General features: G+C 44.0%; 1 protein-coding gene across 1 annotated transcript; it reads right to left on the reverse strand.

The window, feature by feature from the left end:
• IL17F (interleukin 17F) lies at positions 806–8,474 on the reverse strand. Its single transcript, XM_013978026.2, has 3 exons — positions 8,327–8,474; positions 2,446–2,651; positions 806–1,678 (listed from the first exon to the last, which is right to left on the reverse strand). The coding sequence occupies exons 1-3, from the start codon at positions 8,351–8,353 to the stop codon at positions 1,414–1,416; spliced, it is 498 nt and encodes a 165-aa protein (XP_013833480.1). The 5' UTR covers positions 8,354–8,474; the 3' UTR covers positions 806–1,413.

The following is a 27,082-nucleotide window of genomic DNA, read 5'->3' on the forward strand; positions in this document are numbered from 1 at the left end:
CATGAGAGGTTCATGAAAGACCACCAGGGACCCTGGATGCAGAGTGACCGCCATGGCCCTAGTGTCCGGGGTCTCCACCAGTGGCCGCTTCCAGCACCATGACCCTTCCCTGTGCATTTTTTACTCTTCTTTGTGTCTCCAGTGGCTACCACCGTGGCTAACAGATGTTCACTTTATAGGATAATGTAGCCAGAAGGATGGAGCCAAAGAGATACCAGGGAACAGTGAGCTCTGTTGGTCCCATTTTCCCTAATTATCCAGTAACCCCCAAGAACCATTAATAAAGAAGTAACTCCAATGCATGGAAACAGAGAAGAGAGTGGTGGTTGCCAGGGGCAGGGGGTGGGAGACACGGGGAGATAGTAGATGAAAGAGACACATTTTCAGTTATAAGATGAATAAGTTCTGGGGATCTAAGGTACAGCATGGAGACTGTAGTGCACACTTGACATTTGCTAAGAGGGTACATCTTCAGTGTTCTCATCCCTCCCTCCCCCCCAAAAAGGTAACTCTTTTAGAAGGGATAGAGGCACTAACTAGCCTTACTGTGGTCATCTTTTCACAATACATATGTGTGTATCACATTCTCACGTTGTACACCTTAGACTTCCTCCATGTTATTTATCAATTATATCTCAATAATACTGAGGGGCGACTGATATCACCAAGATCGCACACAAATAATAGCAGTAGTAATAATAACACTCTGATGAGGAAATATGAAAAACAAAAGATAGATATTAGAATTTCAAAACCTTTAGGGCTAGTGAGACTGGAAATAAACACCCAGGTTATTTTTCAATCATTAATACTTTATTATATTAGTACTTGATATATTAATTTTTCTCCTAGAATTTTATATAATCAATACATCATAAATACATGGAGTTTCCTTATAAGTATAAATATCAGGCCAACCTCATCTCTATTGAGCAAATGCTTAATAAACATAGGACTAGATCCTTATCCCCATTCCTCCCATCCCACCCCATCCTGCCCAGCCCTCCCACACATTCTTACATTGTGGTTATGTTTGCTGCATTTTGACTCACCAGGAACAGAAGCCCATTTTACCAAAAGGACCCCCAGGGAGTGGCACTGTGTCCCACCCAGTGACAGCACGGCTGGGAAGTGGTCATCAAAGCACATAAAGAGAGTGGGCCAAGGATCCTGCATTCTCCTGCATCCATTTTCAGGGGGGCTGGGACATTGGAACATCTCAGGACATCTCAGAACATCTAAGAACATCTCAGAATATCCAAGTTCCTGAAGCCCCAGAAAGTTACTATGTGTAATAGAGAGCTTTGAGAATCCCATGCAGATCTTGCAAAGAGCCCTGGGAAGTGGAGCGAACTGGGGATCACACAGGACACCTCGAAGAGCGCTGGGTGAGGATGGCCATTTCTACAGCTTCTAGCCGAGTTGACCTGCTGCTCTCAGGCCACGCACATAGCGGACCATGGGAGTGACACAGGTGCAACCAACAGTGACCCGCACCTTCTCCAGCCTAAAGGAGCGAGAGCAGCCCTGGGGCTCCCTCCGAAGGACCAGGAACTCTTGCTGGATGGGGACGGAGTTCATGGAGCTGTCTTCCTGCCCCTGGGCGTTGATGCAGCCCGTGTGCCTGCAACGGGCCTCTGCGATCTCGGAGGGGAACCGGTGGGGGTCCCGGGTGATGCTGCAGAGGAGCAGACAAAAGAAGATAGTGAGACCAGAGAGGAAAGATGCACAAAGAAGAGAGGCCCGGCGACACTGAGCACCCACCTGCAGGGAGGCGGTGCCCAGTAATTTAGAGCTGCAGTGCAGGCGCAGAGCAACGAGTCTGGACTACCATGTGGCTCCTGTTGGGTGCTTAACTTCCTAAGCCTACGTTCCCTAGCTACAGCAGTGACACCATCGGGTCCTTAACCCATTGCACCACAAGGGAACTCTTTTTGTTTTCATATGAGTGTATAAATTCCAAGAACCTCCACATAAGACAAAATCCCAAGACTGCACCCTGAACATCCCCACGTGGCATCCCCTTCCCAAACTGAAACTTCTCCTCCTCTCTGGCCTCGTCCCCCCTCCTTGAAGACTGGAGGCCCATCTGAGTAGCCCTCTCTGAGCTGACATTTCTGGTTCCCACTTATCTCCATGCAGAGACAACTGTGCAGATCACTTTGAGTCCTCTCTTCCAACACGGAAAGTTTAAGATCTAAATCAAGGGCTTCACGAAGCAGAAAGGGGCGTCAATGAGACTTGGAAGCAAAACAGTAGGACCTTCGACCACAGAGAAGGACTTAGCCCAAAAGAGCATCCAAGTGTACGCTCCCAGGGAAAGTGGGATTTATGTTTATAAGGACTCTTAATTTTTCTATATTTTTGAAATTGTCTACTTTGTAGTTAGAATAAATTAACACACGTTTTCAAAAGAACGTGGAGCTCAGTCTCCTTTGCACGTACTTGTAATCCCAGGGGGAGCTGGATCGGTTCTGGAAGTCGTGTGAGAGGGGAACTCCCTGATTCTGACTGAGGATGCGGATGTCAACTCTCACGCTGTGGTCCTCCAGAGGGGGGCAGAGGGCAGGATCCCCTGGTTTGAGGATTTTCCGAGCTGCTGCCTCCCCCAGCAGGGTCAGCCCCAACATCAACAGCAGCAGGGACTTGACCTGGAAATAGAGGAGGATGCGGTTGGTTAATGACTCTGGTGTCCCTTGCTGGCAAGAGACAGGTCATGCTTCAGCTGAATTCATCCTTGGTCTTGTATGGGATCAGGGCTCCTCTCTGAAGCTCAGATCCTCACTTGGAAATGGAAACAGTCACACGGAAGGATGCTAGGGTACCAACATGAGAACTAAGCTCACTAGCCTGGTGACTAAGCCTCCACAGTCCAAGAGCCCTAAGCAGGAAGACAGACAGATAGCAGGATCTGGGACTGGGTTTACATCCTAATCTGGCCTCCTCAGTGTGCCCCTTCCTTTCCTTCCTTCCTTCCTTCCTTCCTTCCTTCCTTCCTTCCTTCCTTCCTTCCTTCTTTCTTTTTTTCTTTCTTTCTTTCCTAGGGCCGCACCTGCAGCATACGAAAGTTCCAAAGGCTAGGGGTTGAATCAGAGCTGCAGCTGCCAGCCTGCACCACAACCATAGCAGCTCAGGATCCAAGCTGAGCCTGCAACCCACACCACCTCACAGCAATGCCAGATCCTTAACCCACTGAGAGAGGCCAGGGATCGAACCTGCATCCTGATGGATACTAACTGGACTCGTAACCCACTGAGCCCCAATGGGAACTCTTTTTTTTTTTTAGGCTGTTTTGTTTATTTATTTTTTTATGGCCACAGCCATGGCATATGGAAGTTCTCGGGCCAGGGACTGAATCCAAGTCATGGCAGCAATGAATCTTTTAACCCATTGTGCTAGACTAGGGATTGAACCCAAGCCTCTGCAGTGACTCAAGCCACTGCAGTTGGATTCTTAACCCATTGAGCATACCAGGAATTCCTCCATTCTTTCCTACCAGATTCTAACACTTGCTTTATACTAATATTAACAAGATTAAATAAAATGTTCTTTGTAAAGCACCTATAATAAAAGTAGAGGCTTAAGAAAGGATTACCCTTTTTTTTATTTCCAACCTCGCATCCATGAATCTTTCACAAAATCCTTCCTCCCAGCCATCCCTCCCCTTGAAATATGTGGCCTCACCTGCATCTATCTAAATCCTATCCTGCCATCAAGGCCCCACTCAGATGTGGTCTCCTTTGGGAACTGTCCCAGATGCTTATCATCCCTTAAATCATAAAGCTTTTACCATCTAGCAATGAGGCAGCCCCTCTTTATGGTCTGTAATATTTGTGTTCGTGCAGATCTACACCTACTAGATGGTAAGTTCCTGCAGGAGACGATGCCTTGGAACAGGTGTTCCAAAGCACTTTCTGGATGAATGAGTGAGTGAGTGAATGAATGAACAAAACAATCTGGCTAAATTAATAACGTAGTTAAGCTTAACGTGTTAAGACAAACACCATGCAAGCCCAGCTATAGCAGAGTTCCAGTGATCCGTGCTGATTGAAGAAACCAGAGGCACTAAAGATGCACAACAACAGAGAAGTGGAAACTACTTCCCTTTAGCTCCAGAACATATATTTTTTTATACTCACCCTGAAATATTGGTTTATCTGGCATCACAGGAATGCACAAAGAGTTCTGTGAAGTCCCAACTAAAACCAAGGAAGAGCTAAAAACCTCTCCAGCTGCCCTTTGTCATGCCCCTGCTTCGCTCACCCCACAGGGATCACTGACCCTCGCTGGGAACGAACAAAGCCCATCACTGATGCTCAGCAAGATGCAGAACCAGGGCCGGAAGTGAGCTGTTTTCATCCTTGTGGTTCAGTGGTGTTCAGACTCATACTTGCTTTGATTAGGGTAGAAAAGGAGCTTAGACATGTTGGTTTAAAGGACCTTTTTTTTTTTTCCTTTTTCTTCTTTTTGGGGGGGCAGGGACGCCCCTGTAGCATGCAGGGGTCCCTGGGCCAGGGATGGAACCTGAGCCACAGCAGTGACAACACCAAATCCTTAACTACTGAGCCACCAGAGAACTCCCTAAAGGACCTTCTTTTTATTCATTTTGCAGGTTCTGGAGGCAAGAAACAATACGGGTAAGCCAAAAGGTCATGGTGTCAAGTGCTGTACTAAGGTAGCTGATACTAAAAAGAAGTTGAAACCAAGATTGACCCAGATAAGCCCAAATGAGACTGATTTGCCTCCAGATAATCAGCAGGTGTCTACTTTCATCTCCCACAATTGTTCATTCATTCAGCAATCCTTTCTTGTCTCTTGAATGCAGAGATAAAAGGACATGGGCTCAGGGGTCAGAAGTCTGGGGTAGGTAACTCGGTTCCAGGACTCTTACCAGCTGTGACTTAGTTTCCTCCACCAGAAAATGTGGAGATTAAATGATAGGATCCATGTGAAGCATAAAGAGCAAAGCCAGGACATGGAGAGTATTCAGTGCAGAGGACTATGGCTAAGTCAACACTGAGCTAAGGATACAGAAAGGACAGGAAAGATGTGGCCCTGGCTCTCATGTACCTTCTGTCTAGACAAAGCATTATGAGGCTTTAAAAAGTAAAAGGATGCCTGCTTCGACAAGCGAGTCCTCAGATTCCCAGATCTATCCATCACTTCCCTACATTTCTTAAGTAAATTTCTCCTTTGTATTTCCTCTTCTGTATCATAGTCACTGTATCATTTCTAATTTTCATTTTCAAAGCTTTAGAGTAATCACGTACCTAAGGGTTACACGATTTAGCAATAAACACCAGGCTTCTAACAAGTTGGGGTTTTTTTGGCCACATCCATGGCAAGTGGAAATTCCCAGGGGGGTCAAACCCATGCCACAGCAATGACAATGCTGGATCCTTAACTACTCGGCCATGAGGGAACTCTCTAATAAATCATTATTATATTTGCTTATATTTTTCAAGTATTATAGAAAACACTTTCACATCCCTTTAATCTCTGGATTCTCACAACCACCTACCTGGTAGGGTAAATAGAGCTCATATTAGTTTTCCCAAAAAGGCAGATGAAAGAGAAACAAGACACAACTTGGTTGGTTTCACCAGACTGCTAGTGCCAGTCTGGGGACTTGAACTGGGGGTCCATGATCAGGGTCAGTGCCAGTGCCCTGAAGGCCATTGCTACTGTCATCAACATAGAGCCACTCACAATATTTCATCTCAGCTTTGTGTCCTTAAAGGAGGCAGGAATTTTAAAGCATGTGACAGCTGTGTCAGAATTGCATAAGTGCTAAAAGTCACGATACCATTTATCAGAAATCAGAGGATGTCTGCAAATCACTCTAGTTGGTTCTGCAGGCTGTTGATCTGAAACTGTGGATTGTAGTAGTTATGCAACACAGAGCAGGGGCTCAGATAAGACTCTTGCTGGTTCCTAAGAATGATATATAACACGGGACCTCTCTGAGAGGTTCAGAGTATTTACAGTCTCAGCTTCTTCTATTTCAGCTATAAGGCAAGTAAACGGACATCACTCCCCTTCTGTACAAGAGGAAACAGGCAAGAGGAAGCACCAGCTGAAGGTGGGCAGTGTCAGGACATCAACATCTTCAGCCCAATGGGCTTATTTAAACACAATGGCTTTAAATTCAGAAATCTTGCTTCTGATTCATTCAAGGAAAAGAATCCTACACCTGCAGCCAGTAAACCTAGATTTATATCCCCATTCCTGGGTGTATAGTATCCAGTGATATTAAATTGCCTAAATTCATTGAGCTGTTGTTCATCTGTACAATGGAGAAAGTAGTCCCAACCCATTTCACTGGGTTGGTAGGAGTCTCAAAGGTAAAAAAAATAATGACATTATTAAAATTAATATTTAATACTCTAATTCAAAAAGTACATGTAGTTCAATGTTCATAGAAGCACTATTTACAATAGCCAAGACATGGAAGTAACCTAAATGTCTATCAACAGATGAATGGATAAAAAAGATGCACTACACACACACACACACTCACACTCGTGGTGGAATATTACTCAACCATAAGAAAGAATGAAATAATGCCATTTGCACCAACATGGAAGGACCTAGAAATTATCATGCTAAATGAAATAAGCCAGAAAGAGAAAGACAAATACCATGTGATATCACTTACATGTGAAATCTAAAACATGATACAAATGAACTTATTTACAAAACAGAAACAGACCTACAGACATAGAAAACAAACTTATGATTAGCAAAGTGGAAAGGGGGTGGGGAAGGGATAAATTAGGAGTTTGGGATTAGCAGATAGGAATTACTATATATATATATATATATATATATATATATATAATAGATAAACAATAAGTTCCTACTGTATAGCACAGGTAACTAGGTTCAATATCCTGTAATAAACCATAATGTTAAATAATATGAAAAAGAATATGTGTGTGTATAACCAAATCACTTTGCTGTACACTAAGAATTAACACAATATTATAAATCAACTATACTTCAATTTTTTAAAAATCTCTTATTGAATGCTTTCTATGTCCTTATTGGTTGTTATCTTAAAATGGCCAAGTTAACTAAAAACCATGCCTACACAGATCTACTATTTCAGAGTATAGATTTAGTCATTCTCAATGATACCAATTAATCCTTCCATGACAGAGATGCCATCACTATTCCCCTAAACAGAGAGGGGGAATAATAATGCACAGAGCGGTTAAGTAACTTACCCCAAATCCCACATTCAGTTAAGTGGTGAAATCAGGTCCGTCTGACTTTAAAGCCCATACCCCCCTAAGTACTGCACTTGGCGGCATTTGCTGTCATCTCTAAAACAATACATGAATGTAACATAGTATTATCATCACCATATGCCTTGATCTTTTATGAAATCCAAGCTCTTTCAAGTTGCAAGGCTTGTAAATAGGAAAAAGGGATTATGTAAGCTGATAATATGGTGAGTGATTCCCTAAGCCCTGCCTCATGCTCCTATGTATTAAATTCTTCAGAGGTCTTCCTTGACCTCTTCTAGACCCAGGGAGGTAGATGTCCATCACGTGAACAGCCCCCTCTCCTCCAGGAGGAAGGAGAAATGCAAAGTGAAGCAAAATGCAGAAATGATCAGCTCTCAGAGACGGGGTAAATGTCCCTTCCCTAGGAGCTGTCCAAGTCCATCATCGGGTGATTTCATTCCCCTGCATCCAGGGCGCTCCTGGTCTGAGGGTTATCTTGGGGGGAACATCATACCTCTTGGGGCCCCAGCTTCCTTGGTTAAAATGAACACATAGTGATCCAGAAAGGCTGGCTAAGCTCCCTCCTGAGATGAGTTTGAGGTCAACCTAACTCTCACAATGGGGGCCATGGAAGAGATTATGTCCATTTTCCTCCACCAGACCAAAGTCAGCATTACAGTCAGCTCTGGGTTTTGTTTTCTTATTTATTTATTCATTTTTTGCTTTTTAGAGCCACACCTGTGGCATATGGAAGTTCGCAGGCTGGGGATCGAATCAGAGCTACAGCTACTGGCCTACGCCACAGCCACAGCAATGTGGGATCCGAGCCACATCTGTGAGCTACACCACAGCTCAGGGCAACACCAGATCCTTAACCCACTGAGCATCCCGAGGCCAGGGATCGAACCTGCATCCTCATGGATATCAGTCGGATTCATTTCCACTGCGCCACAATGGGAACTCCCTTAGCTCTGTTTTTTTAAAGAAATCCCCCCCCCAAAAAAAGACCCCAATTCAGCCTCATGCCTTAGAAATCTACTTTCCTGAAATACTAGGGATGACTGTTCTGACCAGGAATGATCCCAAATACTTACCACGGCTGTGTCACACAGGACAGTCATTGTCACTTTGCTCTGGTTGCCTGCTTCGGGCAAGAAGCTCCCTCTGTGCCTGTGTTGCCTTGTGTGTGCCTGTGGTGTCAACGAGAGTACCTGTTGGTTTTATAGCAATCTCTGTCCTTGTTTCGACTGACCTGCTTACTGTCTAAGTTGTGGTTGCCCCAGAGTTACTGACGAATGTAGGTTTTTTTTTTTCCTGTTCCACTTCCTGAAGGGGAACTGAAGGGGGACCCTATAAAGGGATGACGGAAAAAGGACCTCTTCTACCCTACTCCCACCCCACTGTCCTCATACTACAGCAAAGTTCTTAGCTGATTTACTACCGAGATGAACCAAGTCACAAATCGCACTGTCATGATCTTTCATGTCCTTGCACAAAATGGCTAAGAACTCTAGTCACGCACCTTATGTTCCACTTTCCTGTCATGCAATGTGAACCATGATTTAAGTGGATAAGTCTTCCTTTGGGGACCCTTGGTATTAAACCAAGCATTATCTTCAGATCCATTTTATGAATGGGAAAACAAAACCAAGGAAATGAATGGTATTAGTGGGGAATCCAGATAAGACACAACTAATTCTGTTTTAACCCCAAGGTTAGACTCCTACTGACGTTTAGTAGATGGATAATCATTATTCATATGTTATATAAACAATGTTTATCTTGGCTATCTCTGATTGAAGATGATTTGTTTTTCTGTTTTGGAGGGGGGTTTGTTTTTGTTTTTTGTCTTTTTTTTAAGGGCTACTACACCTGTGGCATATGGAGGTTCCCAGGCTAGGGATCAACTCAGAGCTGTAGCTGCCAGCCTACACTACAGCAACGCCAGATCCGAGCCCCATCTGTGACCTACACCACAGTTCATGGCAATGCCAGATCCTTAAGCCACTGAGGAAGGCCAGGGATTGAACCTACATCTTCATGGATACTAGTCAGATTTGTTTCCGATGAGCCACGATGGGAACTCCAATTTTTTTTTAACCAAAATAGGTTATTACATAGAGTTTTAAATGCTCTGACATCATTTTAAATGACCTTCAAAATCTAACTCTGTCCCAGTTCAGTTCAGGTCAATAATTATTAAGCATCTGCTGTATGCCTGGCATTGTAGCCTAGGGATATGCAGTCACCTATAACAATCAATTTTTAAAATCTCCATTAAAATCAAGTAAAATTACACAGGCTCCGTTAACAGGGTAGGGCACATGCTAGCCAGGTACCATTATGAGCCAGGTCACATGTTTGAACAACTTTGCCTCTTTTTCTTTATTTTTTTTTTATTATAGTTGATTTACAATGTTGTGCCAACTTCTGCTGTACAGCAAAGTGACCCAGTCATATCTATATATATGTTCCCTTTCTTATATTATCTTCCATCATGGTCTACCTCAAGAGATTGGATAGAATTTCCTGTGCCATACAGCAGGACCTCATTATCTTTGCTTCCTTTTCCTTAAATGAAGGCAATGAAGAGGAAGCAGCTCTTTGGGTTCATTAGAAGCCCCTCCGAGATGGATCAAACTCCTTCGGTGATCACGGGGCTTTCACCCATGTCTTTCTTCTACATCCTGTGGACGCTGCCCTGCACCTCTCCTCCGGGACAATCGAAAGTTTAACCCCCCACAAGAAGAGCTCATGAATCATCATTCCCTCCCCAGTTACTCTGTGCTCCTATTCCATTTACCTCACACTTGCTTATGTGTTTTAGGATGGTTCTCTGGGGTCTTCATGGACTAGGCGTAACTTCAGTCCCCGCCCCCCAGTAATCTCTATCAGCTTCCTTCTCTAAATACACACACCTGAATATTCCACCTAAATTTAAACAGTGTACTTTCTATGCATACACAGATACAAGACAAGTCTCCTAGCTAACCCCTTCCAAGCAGACTGAAACCTTGAGTCCATCTCATAGAGAATTTTCAAGGCCTCCCTAGATATATCCTTCCATATAATCAGTGAAGCTATACATCAAGAGCCATTTTTCAGATCTGCTTCTTTCTCCCATGCTACCAAAGCAATGTATGCAATAGACCCTTAAAAGCATATTAAGTTGAGTGGGCTGAGTCACTTCTTCAGTGGTCTCTCCTCCATGCAGAGCCAGGCTGCAATGCAGAGAAGACCACACCAGCTCTCCGGAAAGAAGGAACAGGGAAATCACCCTGAATTAAATGCCTGATTCAAAGGCGTTCCCTCATGGCTTAGTGGGTATTCATGCAGATACTAGTATCCATGGATGAGGGTTCAATCCCTGGCCTCACTCAGTGGGTTAAGGATCTGGCATTGCTGTGAGCTGTGGTGTAGGTCACAGAATCCCACGTTGCTGTAGCTGTGGCACAGGCCAGCAGCCGCAGCTCTGATTCAATCCCTAGTCTGAGAACTTCTATATGCTGCCAGTGTGACCCTAAAAAGCAAAAAAAATAATTAATTAATAAAACAAAATAAAGTAAAACCTGGTTCAAAGGCGTTCCCTCATGGTTCGGGGGTTAAGAATCAAGCATTGCTATGGCTGTGGGCTCTGGTTACAGCTGTAGGGCAGGTTCAATCCTAGACCACATGTTGTGGGCACAGTTCCCCGAAAAAAAAATTTTTTTAATAGAAGAATGTCTGATTCAATACAGGAAGATTGTTGGATTGCAGAGAAAAATTAAATATTTGCATATTAACCAGGGTGGGATTGTTGGGGCTATTGACGGTTAAATGCACACATTTAGTTTTACAAATCCAACCCTCAAGAGGTCTCATTTTCTCAGAAAAAAAGGGGAGTCTAATCAAGAAATGCTGGTACAACCTACCGGTATGCATGTGGATACAGATATGATGCCTAGAAGTGGGGGGCTCCCAGAGCAAAAGGCTGATGTGGTGGCACCGTCTCTGGTGGTTAGGTGGCAGGCTGTGATGACAGTGAAACTCGAGACTGGATAAATGATGACCGATGGTATGAATGTCAAAATATTTGGTAAAATCATTGCCCACAATAACTTGAGAGGCAGATATTATACCTAGAGGTGCAGTAAGGTCTCTAGAGGGGAGACTGGAGAACAGAATGTCAGCTCTGTGTGACGGATGCTGTTATTTGCATTGAGCAAGGTAATACAAGAGAGATATGAGCTCAGGCAAGAGTTGATAGGTTAGCAAACAAACATGAAAGTAAATAGAGAGTCCACAAATTCAGAGCCTTGCAAGGTTGGGGAGAAAAACAAAAACAAAAAACTATTCCTATCCCTCAAAAGCAAAAGATAAGATTATAAGATCCTTTGAGAAAGAAGTGCCCAGTAAAACCTTCCAACCAAATTTCCCACAGGCGAGAATCAAAATGAAGCATCTGGAAATTCCTTTAACCAGGTGAAAGGACTCAGAAGTGTGTAGGGCTAGAGTTCTAGTAATCTACCACTAAATTGAGAGAGGAAGAGAGCGTTATAGGAATGCAAAAGCAAAGAAATAGAGACGTTCTAGGAATTACGCCCCAAAAGGAACTGACTTAAATGAGAACCTGACCAAGTTTTTGAGAGAGCTCTCAAAATTAATCATGAACCAAACCCCAGTCCCCTATCCATGTAGAAGCAGGAACTAAGCCCCCAGGAAGGTATTCTTGCAACACTCTTTCAGAAGTAACCAAAAGGTTATCGGAGAAAAACCTCTTGGGGGAAGTGGAGCCAGTGACTACTAAGAGTACTGGGGTGGGGGTGAGCCCTCCTTAAAATGCAGAATCAGGGTCTGATCAAAGAACATTAAAAAAAAAAAATTTTGGAGTTCCTGTTGTGGCTCAGCGGCAACAAACCCGACAAGTATCCATAAGAACTTGGGTTCAATCCCTGGCCTCACTCAATGGGTTAAGGATCTGGTGTTGCCGGGAGCTGTGGTTTAGGTTGCAGATGTGGCTTGGATCTGGCATTGCTGTGCCTGTGGTGCAGGCTGGCAGCTACAGCTCTGATTAGACCCCTAGCCTGGGAACTTCCATATGCCACAGGCGCAGCCCTAAAAAGACCAAAAAACAAAAAACACACATTATTCCACATATCCTGGCTATGAGATCCCCACAGTGTCAGCCAAGCAGGATTTCAAAGTTGTTACAGATCAAAACTATTATGTACATCTCCCATTCTTTCCCTAAATGGAAATGTTTTAAATTAGTCTAAACTGAATGAGAGAAACATTAAAAAATTTCTACAGGTTTTTCTGCTTACTTTCACTTTTTATCAGCACTCTGACAACTCATTAAAATAGCCAGTTAAACAAGGTTATCATATAACAGGTTTAAAGAACACAAATACAAAAAATAAACTTTTCACTGTCTTATTCTCTAAACAAAAGCTATTAGCATATCATTTGCTCTAACTCCAGTCTTTTTTCCAAATGATTAAAATATTATTTTCTAATTTCCCTGAAGCATATATTTATCTAAGAGTCAGGCCTTTTGAATACGGGCTAAAAAACATTAGGTCAAAATGGCTTCAAAGCATTATATGGCTTTTATTCCCAAACTTCAAGCTTCTTGCAGCTTTTCTCCCTCCTCTCAGGATGTTCAAAGGAATTAAATATGTGGTTAATTTGCCCTTTCAGTCCCTACTCCCAAAACAATTTTACTTTTGGTTTAAAAATTAGAGTTCATTACAATGATTATTTGTCGGATGAAAACACCCTGCCAGGTCTTCATATGCTGATGTTTGTGGGCATAGGAATTACTTGGGGCTTGGTCAGCAAAGGCTAAAAGACACAGAAGCTCCCTTCCCCACCTCCGACCCCACCTCGTGTGTGTGTGTGTGTGTGTGTGTGTGTGTGTGTGTGTGTGTGTGTGTGTGTGTGTGTGTGTGTGTGTGTCTGTCTGTCTGTCTGTCTGTCTGTCTGCCTGTCTTCCTGAAAAAGAGTACAAGTCTCGATCTTCCGATGAGAAATGAAGACCCTATGAAAGAATTAAAAGAGACAGAGATGAAGGGAGGGGCCTGGAGACAAAAGCTGAAAAGGGAGAAAATAAGTGATTGGGGAAGACTTAGCAAAGGAATTTGCCATAGTGCTGCATGAAAATCATGGATGGAAATAGGGTTGAGGTCACTGGAGAAAGTTCCAGATCAAATGAGGAACCCCTCAATTCTAAATCTATCCTATAGACCGAGGAGCTTTTTGCTCCAGAGTTTTATCTCCTTTTTAACAGAAACACCATTTATACCCACTCTGTGCCAGTCACTGTGCTGGGTACTTATGGGTAAGAAGAAGGAAAATAAAAGTACTGTCCAAAAAAGGAGTTCCTGCCGTGGCTCAGTGGTAAGGAATCTGACTAGTATCCATGAGGACACGGGTCCGATCCCTGGCCTTGCTCAGTAGGTTAAGGATCCAGTGTTGCTGTGAGTTGTGGTGGAGGTCACAAATGTGGCTTGGATCTGGTGTTGCATGGTGTGGCATAGACCAGCAGCTACAGCTCTGATTCAACCCCTAGCCCAGGAACTTCCATAGGCCATGGGTGTGGCTCTAAAAAGACGACCCCCCCCCCAAAAAAAAGACAAAAAAGAAGAAAATCATCATCAAGACAGTTTGGGGTTAGTAGATGCAAACTATTGCATTTGGAGTGGATAAGCAATGAGATCCTGCTGTATAGCACAGGGAACTATATCTAGTCACTTGAGATGGAACATGATGGAGGGTAATGTGAGAAAAAGAGTGTGTATATATATATATACACACACACATATATGTATGTATGATTAGGTCACTTTGGTGTACAGCAGAAATTAACAGAACATTGTGAGTCAACTATAACAGAAAAAATAAAAATCTTTTTAAAAAAGTTTCCTCCATCCAGGATTACTGTGAACTTTATGCCAGGCCAGATGGCTCTTCTGTTTTGGAGACAACTTTCCTTGGGCCTTTTAGAAAGTGCAGAGATAGAGCCTGTCTCTCTCCATGGCAAACACAGGAGTGAGGAGGGGTGTTATTCTTTCAGGGTGGAAGCAGAGAAGGGCATTGCCACACACACAAATAACAGGAACTTGAGTTCCCACCAGACAGAAGGGAAATGGAGAGAGATGCCAGTTAGAAACTTCAGGAGCTGATGTAGTAAGGGAACTTTAAAGAATCACGAGCCCAGATTCAAATTGTTTCCCTGTCTATGTTGCACCTTAATTCTCTTCCATTATTCTCATGCCTAAAATAAAATCCTTTATAGGAGAAACCAGTCCTCTGATGTCCACACAGCAGCAAAGTGATGTGGAGAGAGAAGGGAGTCTCAGGAGAAAAGATGGCAGAAATGGGTCAGGCAAGAATTTGGAAGGAGAAATTAAAAGTTGTCCCCACCCCCGCCACCTGGGAGAGCAGAACCAGCAGCATCTAACTTGTTAGAACCTGGGAGCTTGTTAAAAAGGCAGAATCTCAGTTAGTGGATGTTAACCAGACTTATTGTGTGATCCTTTTGAATACATACAAATATCAAATCATTGTTTTATACCTGAAATTAATATACATGTTGATTATATCTCAAGTTAAAAAAGAAAAAGTAGGAGTTTCCATCATGGTGCAGTGGAAACGAATCCGACTAGGAGCCATGAGGCTTCGGGTTCGGTCCCTGGCCTTGCTCAGTGGGTTAAGGATCCGGCGTTGCCATGAACTGTGGTGTAGGTCACACACGCAGCTCAGATCTGGTGTTGCCGTGGCTCTGACATAGGCAAGCAGCTGTAGCTCCGATTAGACCCCTAGCCTGGGAACCTCCCTATCCCGAGGGTGCAGTCCTAAAAAGACAAAAAAAAAGACAAAGAAAAAAAAGAAAAAGTAGCAAAGCTTATATGAGAAGAAAGTAGATAATGAATATATTTTAAAAAACCATTTAACAACCTCGAGTAATCAAATAATGTAAATTAAATTAGGATTCTAGGAGCTGCCCCTGGTGGCACAGTGGGTTAAGGATCTGGTGTTATCACAGCTATAGTATAGTTCTCAGCTACAGCTCAGATTCCTTCCCTGGCCCAGAAACTTTCCTATGCCACGGGTGTGGCCAAAAAAATAATAACAATAAAATAAAATAGGATTTCATATTTAGCCTGTTAAATTGGCATAGATTTTTAAAGAGGTAATATTAACAGGAGCATAAGGAAAGGGGGCATTTTCAGGTATTACAGCTGGGAGTGTGTTGGTACAACTTTGTGTAGGGTGTTTAACAATACGAAGCGGAAAACTAAAGAAATATTTTACTCCAGGGAACTGTTCTGAAGAAATAGAGAAGCACCCTCAAGATCCACATAAGGGGCTATTCAGTGGGAAAACTGAAAACACCCTGGATTTCTAACAGTAATGGTTCAATAAATGTTAGCATGCATATATGATAAAACCTACATGGCCATTAGAAACTGTTTTCCAAGAAAATTAAATAACTTTAAAAATTCCTGGGAGTTCCCGTCGTGGCGCAGTGGTTAATGAATCCGACTAGGAACCATGAGGTTGCGGGTTCGATCCCTGCCCTTGCTCAGTGAGTTAATGATCCGGTGTTGCCGTGAGCTGTGGTGTAGGTTGCAGACGCCGCTCGGATCCCACGTTGCTGTGGCTCTGGCGTAGGCTGGCGGCTACAGCTCCGATTAGACCCCTAGCCTGGGAACCTCCCATATGCCGCAGGATCGGCCCAAGAAATGGCAAAAAGACCAAAAAAAATAATAATAATAACAATAAAAATAAAAAAATTAAAAAAATAAAAATTCCTTTGTTGTAACAATTTTTGAAAATATCAAGACACAGTTCTTTATATAAAGCATAACATTACTTTGATGTAGATACAAGCATACTGTGTACATGCATGTGTATATGTGTGTGTGCATAAAAATACACTCAGAAAAAACCCTGAAAATACATGCAAAAAATAAATGTAGAGGAGTTCCCTGGTGGACTAGTGCTTAAGGATCCAGTGTTGTCCCTGCTGTGGGGTGGGTTTGATCCCTGGGCCGGGAACTTCTACATGCAGCCAATAATCATAATCATAATCATAAATATATGGCCCCCAACCCCAAACCTATTGAATCAGACTGTGCCTTTTTACAAAATTGCCAAGTGGTTTGTAACACATGAACATCTGAGATGACAGAGTTCTCATCGTGACTCAACAGTAATGAGCCCAACTAGTACCCATGAGGATGAGGGTTCAATCCCTTGCCTTGCTCAAGTGGGCTAAGGATCCAGTATTGCCGTGAACTTTGGTGTAGTTTGCAGACGTGGCTCGGATCTCACATTGCTGTGGCTGTGGAGTTGACCCCTAGCCTGGGAATTTCCATGTGACGCATGTAGGGCCCTAAAAAGGAAAAAAAAGAAAAAAGAAAGCCTGGGATGCATGGCTTTAGGCAACATTAAAGAAAGTAACACAATTTTGCAACACAAAATCATAGCAGGGCCTTGGTAGATAGATGCATTACATTTTCTGAATCTGAGAAACTGAGGATTAAGCGTGCTTGAAAAGGGATTAGGTTAAGAAAACCAGAACCTTAAATCTCAGAGCTGCTCCCCCTCTGACATAATAAGCATACACCTATTCTCCTCCTCTGGAAGGTTCCTTGGCAAGGGCAGGGATGGTGAGAAAGCAAAGTGAGGTTTTTCCACGTTGAATGCAGCAGCCGCTGCTTTGGGTCAGCCTGACCAAGCCACCCACAGGTGAGTGGCAAGTAACTCAGGGTTTCCTGCTGACTTTCACTTACTCAGCAGCCAAGCTAATTTCCTGCATCATCAAGGTGGCTGAAATTAGTCAACCCACTATCGAGCACCAGGCTCAGGGAAAGCCCAAGTGGGTGTCTGTCAGATGCTGTCGAATGTTCCTGGCTTCCTCCCACCAAAATTTTTCTGCAGCTTACTTCTACCAAGGTCACACAGGAACCAGAGGTCAGCAACGTTTGCTCCTGGACTCTTTCCCCCCCACCCCACCGCTCCCACCCCCGAGTCCCATGCTGACAACCCACAAAGTTCTGGGAAGGTGAGCTGGAGTGGAGGGTCTTGCTCCAGAAAGAAAGATAACCTTATCCTTCACTCTTGCTTCTGGGCCGGATCACCAGTTCCTTAGACACTGGCCCAAATCTAATGTGTGGCTCCAACCTAGTTTAAAGGAAGTCACCTTCCCAAACCTTCCCCATGAAAGAAACTCATTTTTCAGATGCTGCTCCACAAAATGTGTGATTTTTAGCCCTCAACATTTCCAAGCCAGATTTCTTTCTTTTTTTTTTTTTTTCCTGGAGAGATCACTTCTGCTCTCTCTTTTAGGCTCTTCCTAAACTCCTGGCCCCTCCCTCGTGAAATCCGTCTCCTCTGCCCCGAAATCCACTTGCATCTGTCCCTCTCAGGAACTCTCTGCCTGCTCTCATGGCATATCATTTAGTAACTCCTTAGAGATAAGGTTTTTTTTTTTACTGTCCACTTGAACAGCTATGTATATGTGCTTTGGATTTTTAAGTTATTAAGTATTTGTTCCTAGTCTGCTCTCTGGATTTTAAACTCATTGAAGGAATCACCCATGACTTCTGCCCGCCCACACCACTAGCAACATACTACTCACAGCTGGTGCTCAGTGAATATTTACTCACTTGACTTGATTTAATTTGAGGTTCATACTAGTTCATTTCTTTTTCTGCCCAGCTTCTTGGTAATGATGGGGATCAGAATACACCATCACAAAATACACCATCACTCCTTATTTTGGCATAAGGAGTATTTTGAGCTGAAGACAGTTGAGAAATAGCAGACTCAGGAAAAGCGCTCTGCCCTCCCCATTTATGTCTAAAAACCAGGTACAAATCTCCCTTTGAAAAGATAACATAAATTTCCACTTGTAAAGGAAGTTTACATATTAGAAAGAGGGGGAGAGATCTTACGGATGGAAAAGGTACCAGCTTTAGACTGTGTAACAAACCCTACTTAATAACATTTTTCTTTGATTAACTTCCCCCAGATCCTTAATTTCCCACAATCTACTTCTCCTATGAACCCAAATTCCCCTCCCTCCTTTGTCTAGTTACTTCTCCACAATTTATGACTCTTTGTTAAAATGGTATCTAAGCCCCTGGGTCTAACTGCTTCTTTGAGTCTTCACTTCTTTTCTTCAAAGGCCTCTGTATGCACATATAATAAATCCTTTGGAAATCTGTTTTTGTCAGTTTAATTTGCAGGACCCCAGGGACTGAACCTAAGAGGATGGAGGAGAATGTTTTCCCTTTCCTGTAATACTTTCAATTCCTAATAGATCAGATAACTTATCCAAAAACTTCTTAATTAAAGGGGAATATTTTTGGAGAAGATAAAACTTTTACGTACATGGAAACTTTTTAAAGGGAGAGAGATTAGATAGTCACGAGAAAGTCACACTAAAGCTTGATAAGTATTTGGTAGTGACATTCCAGATCAGAATGATGCATTGGGGGGCTGTTTGGACTGGACTATCTCCAAGGTCTCTTCCAATTTTAGGATCCTATCAACACAAATGAAAAAAATTGGCTATTTTTAAAATTAAGAACACCCACAATCTCAGTCTTGGAAATAGATGTTCGTGCAGGGTGTGAGTGTCCCCATGTGTGCATTTCCATGGGGGGTGGGGAGTAACACATCTTCTTCAGTGTTTTTTCTCTTTTTCTGGAAAGCAATCGCATGAGTCTAAATTCAAGTAATTCTGGGTGTCATCACTGCATGCTTCCCATGATAATGCAGGGTAAGAAGTGTACCAAATGGAGGGAGGAGGCCCAGAGAGAAGCCCTGAAACAACCACACTTCAGAGAAGTGTGTCACTTTCACTCCCGCATAGGCTGACTCAGAATGATGAGTGAATCTCGGGTTCTCTGAACATTCTAGAAACACCCTAGAATGACAGGATGGAGTGGGTTTCCCAGCAGGGGCAGGTGTTCATCTTTGCTGAGGCCATGGGATGAAGGGTGCATGAAGGAGAGGGTGAAGGAGAAGGAAATCCAGAGAAGAGAGAGGAGATGGGAAGGAAAGTTAGGGGCTGAGCAGAGAGCCAGACCTCCCTGGTGGGGCAGCCGGAGCTCAGCCCAGCACTGCTCTGTGGTGGTCCAGAGGGAGATCAAAGGAAGATGGAGAGGAAAGGACAAGGAGGGAAAACAAGACTCAGAGAAGGTTCTTGGCCGTGCAGTCCTGAGCACTCACCTAAGCTGAAGAGAAGGCTTCCCTTGGATTTCACACAACTATGTCCAAGATGCAGGTTTTATGCTAAGCAAGGAACAGGGTGGGTGGGGCCCCACTGCTGACTTTCCTATCCTGTGACACTCTTGCACTTCGCAGGTGTCCAGAGCACTCCCTCACGTAGTGCCCCAGTCGGATTAGCCGTGACCTTTGCCATCTGATTCCATCACAGCTCTCAGGAGTGGCAGGGGCTTTGGAGATAATCTGTCTAACCCTCTCACTGGCCATCAGTGAGGTTGGATGGCTTTTTGACAGATGGACCCAACAGGAGAGTCTGGACCCAGGCTTCTTGACTCCCCTAGTCTCCACCTGCAAGTAAGGGAATCCCTCTCTCCAGCTCTTCCAGGGCCATATTTTTCTTCAACAAAAGTTACCAGGGGAGGCCAATGATAATGATATTAATAGCTTGACATTGTAGATCAAGCCATAGAGCTCACAAAGTATTTTCACACACATGATTTTATTGCTCACAACAAGCCCATACATCTCTTTCACAGTTGAAGAAACTTAAGACTTACAGAGTGCAAAGAAACTGTCGCAAGCTACATAGCTGTTAAACAGCAGAGCTGAAATTCAAACCTAGGGCTTCTGATTCTGAGCTCTGAGAAAGAAAAATAACTTTATCTGGATGCAGGCTGGAGAAAATCTGAAACAGATCCCCAGGGCATGGTGGACAGTGAGATGCTGTCAGAGAATCAGACCTGCAAAGTCAGCAGCATCTTCTCACTCATGTCTGCACAGGAGTCAGGACACCTGAACCCTGGCTGTTCTCTAAAGAGGATGGGAAATGACCAGTCTTTGATTTTTTTCAATTCTAAACACTTTTTAGCCTTTGCACATTATCTTACACACATTTATCTGTACACTAACAAGATAAATGAACAAGACCTGTCTGACGGTTTCTTTTTCTTTTTTGGCCTTTTTAGGGCCACACTTGTGGCATATGGAGGTTCCCAGGCTAGGGATCAAATCAGAGCTATAGTCGCCGGCCTACACCACAGCCACAGCAACACCAGATCAGAGCCACGCCTTCGACCTACACCACAGCTCACGGCAATGCCAGATCTTTAACCCAATGAGCGAGGCCCAGGGATCGAACCTGTGTCCTCATGGTTACTAGTCAGATTCATGTCTGCCAAGCCATAATGGGAACTCCCTAGTCCAACAGTTTCAATGCCTGGCTCTACCAATTTTTCATCTCTGGTTCTCCTAGATTATAGAGTGGTAGAAAACTGCCTTTTCTGCACTTGCTAAGTGTAATGATAGAAAGAATTTCTAAACCACTCACATAACTCTGAATTGCAAATATTACTGAAGGTATTATATGAGAAGTGAATGGTATGAGACCTTGAAAATTAATTTCAAATTCCAACCAAAGTAAATTTGGTAATTTAAAAAAGATGCTAGTGGAAGTGGAAATGCTATCCAGTGTCAGCAAGACAACCTTGACAACAAACAAGGATTTCAGAGGCATCCCTCACACTCAGGTATGGAAATATAAATTGGTAATACAGTGACATGTCTCTAAAACTTTAATAATGTTCAGATTTTTGATCCAGCAATGACACTTCTAGAAAATCATAAGTAAATAAGTGCACAAAAATTTAGCAACAAGGCCATTCATCATAGCACCATTTATAATCATGAAAGAGTAATAACAAATGTCCAACTATATGGACATATATACAAATGTAAATGGAAAAGAAACCTGAAGTATATTTTCTCTGGGCGACTAGATTACAGGTGTTCTATTTACTTCTCAAGGTAGTTTCCTAGTGTTTCTCTAATGAAAATACCCTAATTGTATAAGAAAAAATAATATTTGAGTTGTTTTAACTTTTTATTCCTTTTACATCTGCACCTGCAGCATATGGAAGTTCCCAGGCTAGGGTGGAATCAGAGCGGCAGCTGAGGCCTATGCCACAGCCACAGCCACAGCCACATAGGATCCTTAACCCAATGAGCAAGGCCAGGGATCAAACCTGCATCTTCATGGACACCATGGTGGGTTCTTAACCCACTGAGCCACCACAGACACTCCTGAGTTGTTTTAATATAAAAAAATGTAAAAAGGTTCCAGAGGGGTAATTTCCTGGTAAGGCTAGTGCTTAGCATTGCACGAAATTTATGAGATAATGTGAGAGAGTAAACACATTGCTACAAAGCAAAAACATTGCCAAACAGGGTTCTGAGACAAATCACTGAGATTGTTCAGGGAGCAACCCCAGCTGCAGAAGGTCTATGATTTCATCTCTGCACTGGGGCACCCAGGCCTGTCGCAGCCGGTTCACTCAGAGATGGAGCTCTGCTCAGCTCCATGGAGCATCTCTGCCCTTCAGAGCAGCACAGCATGGTGGTCAGAACCAGTCATTAAGAATCAAGACGGCCCGGGATCTGGGTCTAGAATCCACTACCTACTATGAGCCCCTGGGCAAACTGTATGATCTCTCTAAGCTCTTCTAGAAAATTGGGATCACTGGCAATCCTCATGGGATCGCAGGAAAGGTTTAATGATAACTTACATGGTGACTAGTATGTAGCAAGCTCTTAACCATGAGAGCTTACAGGGTCACTGGAGCCAGTCCTTTCTTTCCTCCCGCAATCACCAAGTACTAAAAGAAGTCCTTTCTGGGAGTCAGAGTTTGTCTGGGAGCTTGAAACAACAGCATCCTTATGTTAACTCTTACTTGCCTTTTTTTTCTTTTTTTAAAGGGCCACACCTGTGGCATGTGGAAGTTCCCAGAATAGGGGTTGAATTGGAGCTGCAGCTGCCAACCTACACCACAGCCACATCCACACAGAATCTGAGCTGAATTTGTGACCTTCACCACAGCTTGCAGTAATGCCAGATCCTTAACCCACTGAGCAAAGCCAGGGAATTGAACCTGGGTCCTCATGGGTACTAGCCAGGCTCTTAACCCACAGAGCCACAATGGTAACTCCTACTTACTTTTTTCAATCGTCCATCAGTTAAATGTGACATATGAACTTATGCACTTCTGTAGTAAGATTTTCAGAAATCTGACTTTAAGTTTGAAGTTTCACAAATAATCTTTGTTCCTAAATTTCTACAAACTGTTGTATATTTTTTATTATAGTTGATTTACACTGTTGTGCCAATTTCTGCTGTACAGCTTAGTGACCCAGTCAAACATATATGTACATTCTTTTTCTCATACTATTTTTTATCATGTTCTATCCCAAAAGATTGGATAGAATTCCCTTTGCTGTACAGTAGGACATAATTGCTTATTAATCTCAAAATCGAATGCCTGGAGTTCCCTTCATGGCTCAGTGGTTAATGAATCTGACTAGCATCCATGAGGATGCAGGTTTAATCCCTGGCCTTGCTCAGTGGGTTAAGGATCTGGCGTTGCCGTGATTTGTGGTGTAGGTTGCAGACATGGCTCGGATCCTGCGTTGCTGTGGCTGTGGTGCAGGCTGGTAGCTACTGCTCCGATCTGACCCCTAGCCTGGGAACCTCCATATGCCGTGGGTGTGGGCCTATAAAAAAAAAAAACAGCAAAGAAAAAAAAATCAAATGCCTTATCTGTAACCCGTTGATACCTCTGGATCTGTTGTGAGGTATCACCTTTAAAACTGGTTTTAAAGTGTGTCAAAAATAAATTATAAGGAGCTCTCTTGGGGAGTTAAGGATCTGGTGTTGTCACTGCTTGTGGCTTGGGTTGTTGCTGTGGTGCAGGTTCAATACCTGGCCTGGGAACTTCCACATGTCACAGGCACAGCCATAAAGAAAGAAAGAAGAATGATTTTTAAAAATAAATAAAAAATAAATTATAGTAGTTATATTAGGGTGGTAAGATCCTTTTTGTTCTGTTTTCTGAAATACACGATGTTATATTAGCCATAATTATAGTTTTTAAAATACAAGGCAATGTACAATTAAATTCCAACTGTAGGCTATGTATGTGGAGATTTGGCCCACTTAAATTAGTAGAATAGCAGCATACTATGCAAGATGGTAGGCGCTGACCTTTCTGTTTTCAAGGTTAAATGTCTTAAAGTTACCAAGGCTGAGCTTGTGACACAAGTACCTGCTGGGAGAACAGTTAGCAGAGTGGTAAATCTCAGCAGAGGCTAATATCCCTCCTACAGGTTGTGGGAAAAGACTCAGGATTTAATAGTAAAAATATTTAGGAAAAGAATGTAGGATCTTAATTCTCTCCCTTGAGGAAAGACTGAAGAGAATGAGGTAGGACGACATGCTGGTTAATAATGGACCAGGCAGAAGCCAGCATGCATCACGGAGGCAGCGGACCCAAAAAAGAAAATGAACTAGGTTTAGGGTTCAGCCACTTAAAGTGGAGTGAAACAGAAATTCATCTTATTCTACATTTTTTTCTAAGAATTAAATACGATTCCTTGAGATAACTGGAAACGTCCCGGAGTTCCACCCACAAAATCGAGAAGAGCGGGATGGCTGATTCATTTTGTGGTGCACCTGAAATGAGTACAACATTGTCAGCTATACCGCAATAAAATTAAGTTACAAATAAATAACTACAAGTATAATTTTATCAAAAAAAAATGAGAAGTGCAAATGTCGCTGTCAAAAAGTCCATTTAAGGGAGTGCCCGTGGTGGCTCAGCGCTAATGAACACAACTAGTATCCATGAGGATTCGGGTTAGAGCCCTGGCCTTGCTCAGTGGGTTAAGGATCTGGCGTTGCCACCGCTGTGTGTAGGCTGGCAGCTGCAGCTCTGATTCACCCCTAGCCTGGGAACATCCTTATGCTGTGTGTGCGGCCAAAAAAAAAAAAAGTCCGTCTAACAAGATGACAAACTACTCTGACCTGCCTCCCAGCCGTGCCAGGGCTAACGTGTCTTCTGCACAGAACTGACACCCAGTGTCACATGCATTACCAGAAAGGACCTCAGAGATCACCCAGTTCAACCACCTTCTTTTCCAGATAAAAGAAACCAAGCACTTCCCTCTAAGGAAGTGGCTCAGCCTGCCTGGCACGTTAACTCTGCCACCTATACTGTCGGGAAGGAACTCGAATGCAGCCCCCCACACCCCAACACCAGCACACTACCCAGTGCAGGGGCTCACTTCCTCTCCAACTCGTGGCACTGGGGGTGGGGATAATTTCCTGCACACCCAGAACCAGGGTCTCCTCTTCCCTCCTGCAGAGCTGAAGTGGTGGCACCTGGCTCCTTGGGAGGGAGGATGGGGTGATCGGGTGGCTGGCACACCCAGCCCTCTACGGCACCTGCCTGATCCCACCAACCACACACCCTTGGGGGAAACCTCAACCCCGGAAAGGGTCTGGAGTCATTAGGACAACTGGTGTGGTTGGAAAATTCAGGGAAGCTGAGAAGGGGACAACCCATTGATTCTTGGGTTTCTGGGAGCCATCTCCTTCTCCTGCTGGGTGTTGGTCTGATGACCTCATAGGGCAGTCGTAACACTGCCCACCCTGGGCAAACTTTCGTCCCCAGGAGAAGGCTGGCAAGTCTGCTGTCACCAGCCGAGGCAGGGGTCCTCCATGTGAGACACGTCTGCACCAGAGCCACACAGACCAGCAAACGAGAACCGTCAGGAAGGAGCAGAAAGTCAGGGCAGAGTTTGGCAACTCAGTGCGGGGAAACCATTTTAAACTGTTTTGATAAAGGAATCGTGGGTTTTTTTTTTTTTTTTTTTTTCTAAACACCTCAAAATGAGACATTTTGTTTTAGGAAACTTGGAATGTGCAATGATAATGGCAGTACTGTGGCACAGGTGCCCCCCAGCTGGCACCTACCAGCTGCACTGTCACCTCACAAGCACCCTGCAAAGGCAGGAATTCTCCCATCTCACAGATGAATTAACAAGCAGCTCAGCTATGTGGTGAGTGGCAGAGGGTGGATTCCAGCAACACTTCCCGTCTTTTTTGACCACTCTCCTTTCATCCGGACACTTCACTTATCCAGGCGAGTTAAGGAATAAGTAGTACAAAAATTATTCAAAACATAACTGATTTCACAAAGCCCCACAAATCACTGGAATGCTTTCAGATGGCACCTTCTCTCTTGGAAGGAAGCAAGTGGATAAGGAAGTGTGTATTTTTTTTCCCCTGGTGAAATCTGAGCCACCACTGTGACTTCTGCATGGCCACAGCAACACTGCCAGGGCACACTAACCCACAGACCAGTTTGCCCCAGCCCAGGGGCCTCTTTCATGGACCTCTGGATGAGTAGGAATATCTTTTTTTTCTCTCTTTTTAGGGCCGCACCTGTGGCATACACAATTTCCCAGGCTAGGGGTCAAATCAGAGCTGCAGCTGCCCGCCTACACCACAGCCACAGGAACATGGGATCTGAACTGTATCTGCAAACCATAACACAGCTTGCGGCAATGTTGGATTCTTAACCTGTTGAGTGAGGCCAGGAATCGAAGCTGCATCCTCATGGATATGTTGTCTGGTTCTTAACCCACTGAGTGACAACAGGAACTCCAGGAATACCTCCTTTAAATGTTCACCAACTTTTTCATGTTTCTCTAAGTGAGAACCAACACATACAAGTTTTTAGAAACTCAATGTGAAGACTGAGTTCCCAAGGAACTGTCTTAGAAAGCTCCTTAAGGAACTCACTGAGTTAACTAAGTCAGGTTATTTTAACATAATTAACATCTCTCTTGGAGTTCCTGTTGTGGCTCAGTGGAAACGAATCCGACTAGTATCCATGAGGATGCAGGTACCATCCCTGGCCTTGCTTAGTGAGTCAGGGATCCGGCGTTGCTGTGAGCTGTGTTGTAGGTCACAGACAGCTCGGTTCCTGCATGGCTATGGTGTAGGCAGGCAGCTGCATCTCTGATTCAAGCCCTACCCTGGTAACTTCTATACACTGAGGGTGCGGCCCTAAAAAAAAGAGCAATTAAATACTCCTTTCGCGACTGAGTACCCTCTTCCACCTTCCATCCTTCTAGCTTGTTGGCAGAGAGCTGACACATCAGCGAAGGTACCATGGAATCACAGTTACTGCTGGATCTCTGGGTGCACCCACTGCCCTCCCACCCTGGGCCTGTTTCCTCAGGTGTAAAGGACAGAGGATGAATCCTAGTGACAAAGTGTGTGGTCTTTCTGGAAATGTTCATTTGAAGAGAGCCTAAACGCCCCTGGCCTCTTCCTTACAGCACCATGGGCGGCCCCATCCCTCCTGACACACCTGTGGCCCCTCAGCGCCTCCAGCTCTGTGTGCTCTCATTTGGTATATAATTCTATCCCATAGTCCTTTTCACTGACACAGTAGATGTCGCATTCCCCAGGCTGGGAGCCTCCAAAGCATCTAGTCCTCTCTGCACCCAGCACTCACTGCCAGGGCACAACTATGTCCAGTCCCCACCGCCCCCCAAGACATACACACCATTGACTGACTCTGCAAAGCACTTCCAGCAGGACTTGGATCTCACATGTGTGGAAAACCACAACGATGAAACTGGACTCCCTCCCACAGCCTCACTGCCTCAGGGAAACTGGGCTCCCCTCAGCAACAAGGTGGAGAAGCACCTCACGGATCTTTGAGCAGGAACCTGAACAACCTCTTCTCAGGCAGCCTCCATGCTGGCCCCGCCATCAAGTCACACAC

The sequence above is a fragment of the Sus scrofa genome, chromosome 7, assembly GCF_000003025.6.
Source record: "Sus scrofa isolate TJ Tabasco breed Duroc chromosome 7, Sscrofa11.1, whole genome shotgun sequence".
Classification (NCBI taxonomy): Eukaryota; Metazoa; Chordata; class Mammalia; order Artiodactyla; family Suidae; genus Sus; species Sus scrofa.

Coding starts and splice junctions, on each gene's coding strand:
- IL17F (XM_013978026.2), bottom strand. CDS start 8,353: ATGACTGTCCTGTGTGACACAGCCGTG. Junction 2,652..8,326: donor TCCTGTGTGACACAGCCGTG/GTAAGTATTTGG, acceptor CTCTATTTCCAG/GTCAAGTCCCTGCTGCTGTT. Junction 1,679..2,445: donor AGCTCCCCCTGGGATTACAA/GTACGTGCAAAG, acceptor GCTCCTCTGCAG/CATCACCCGGGACCCCCACC.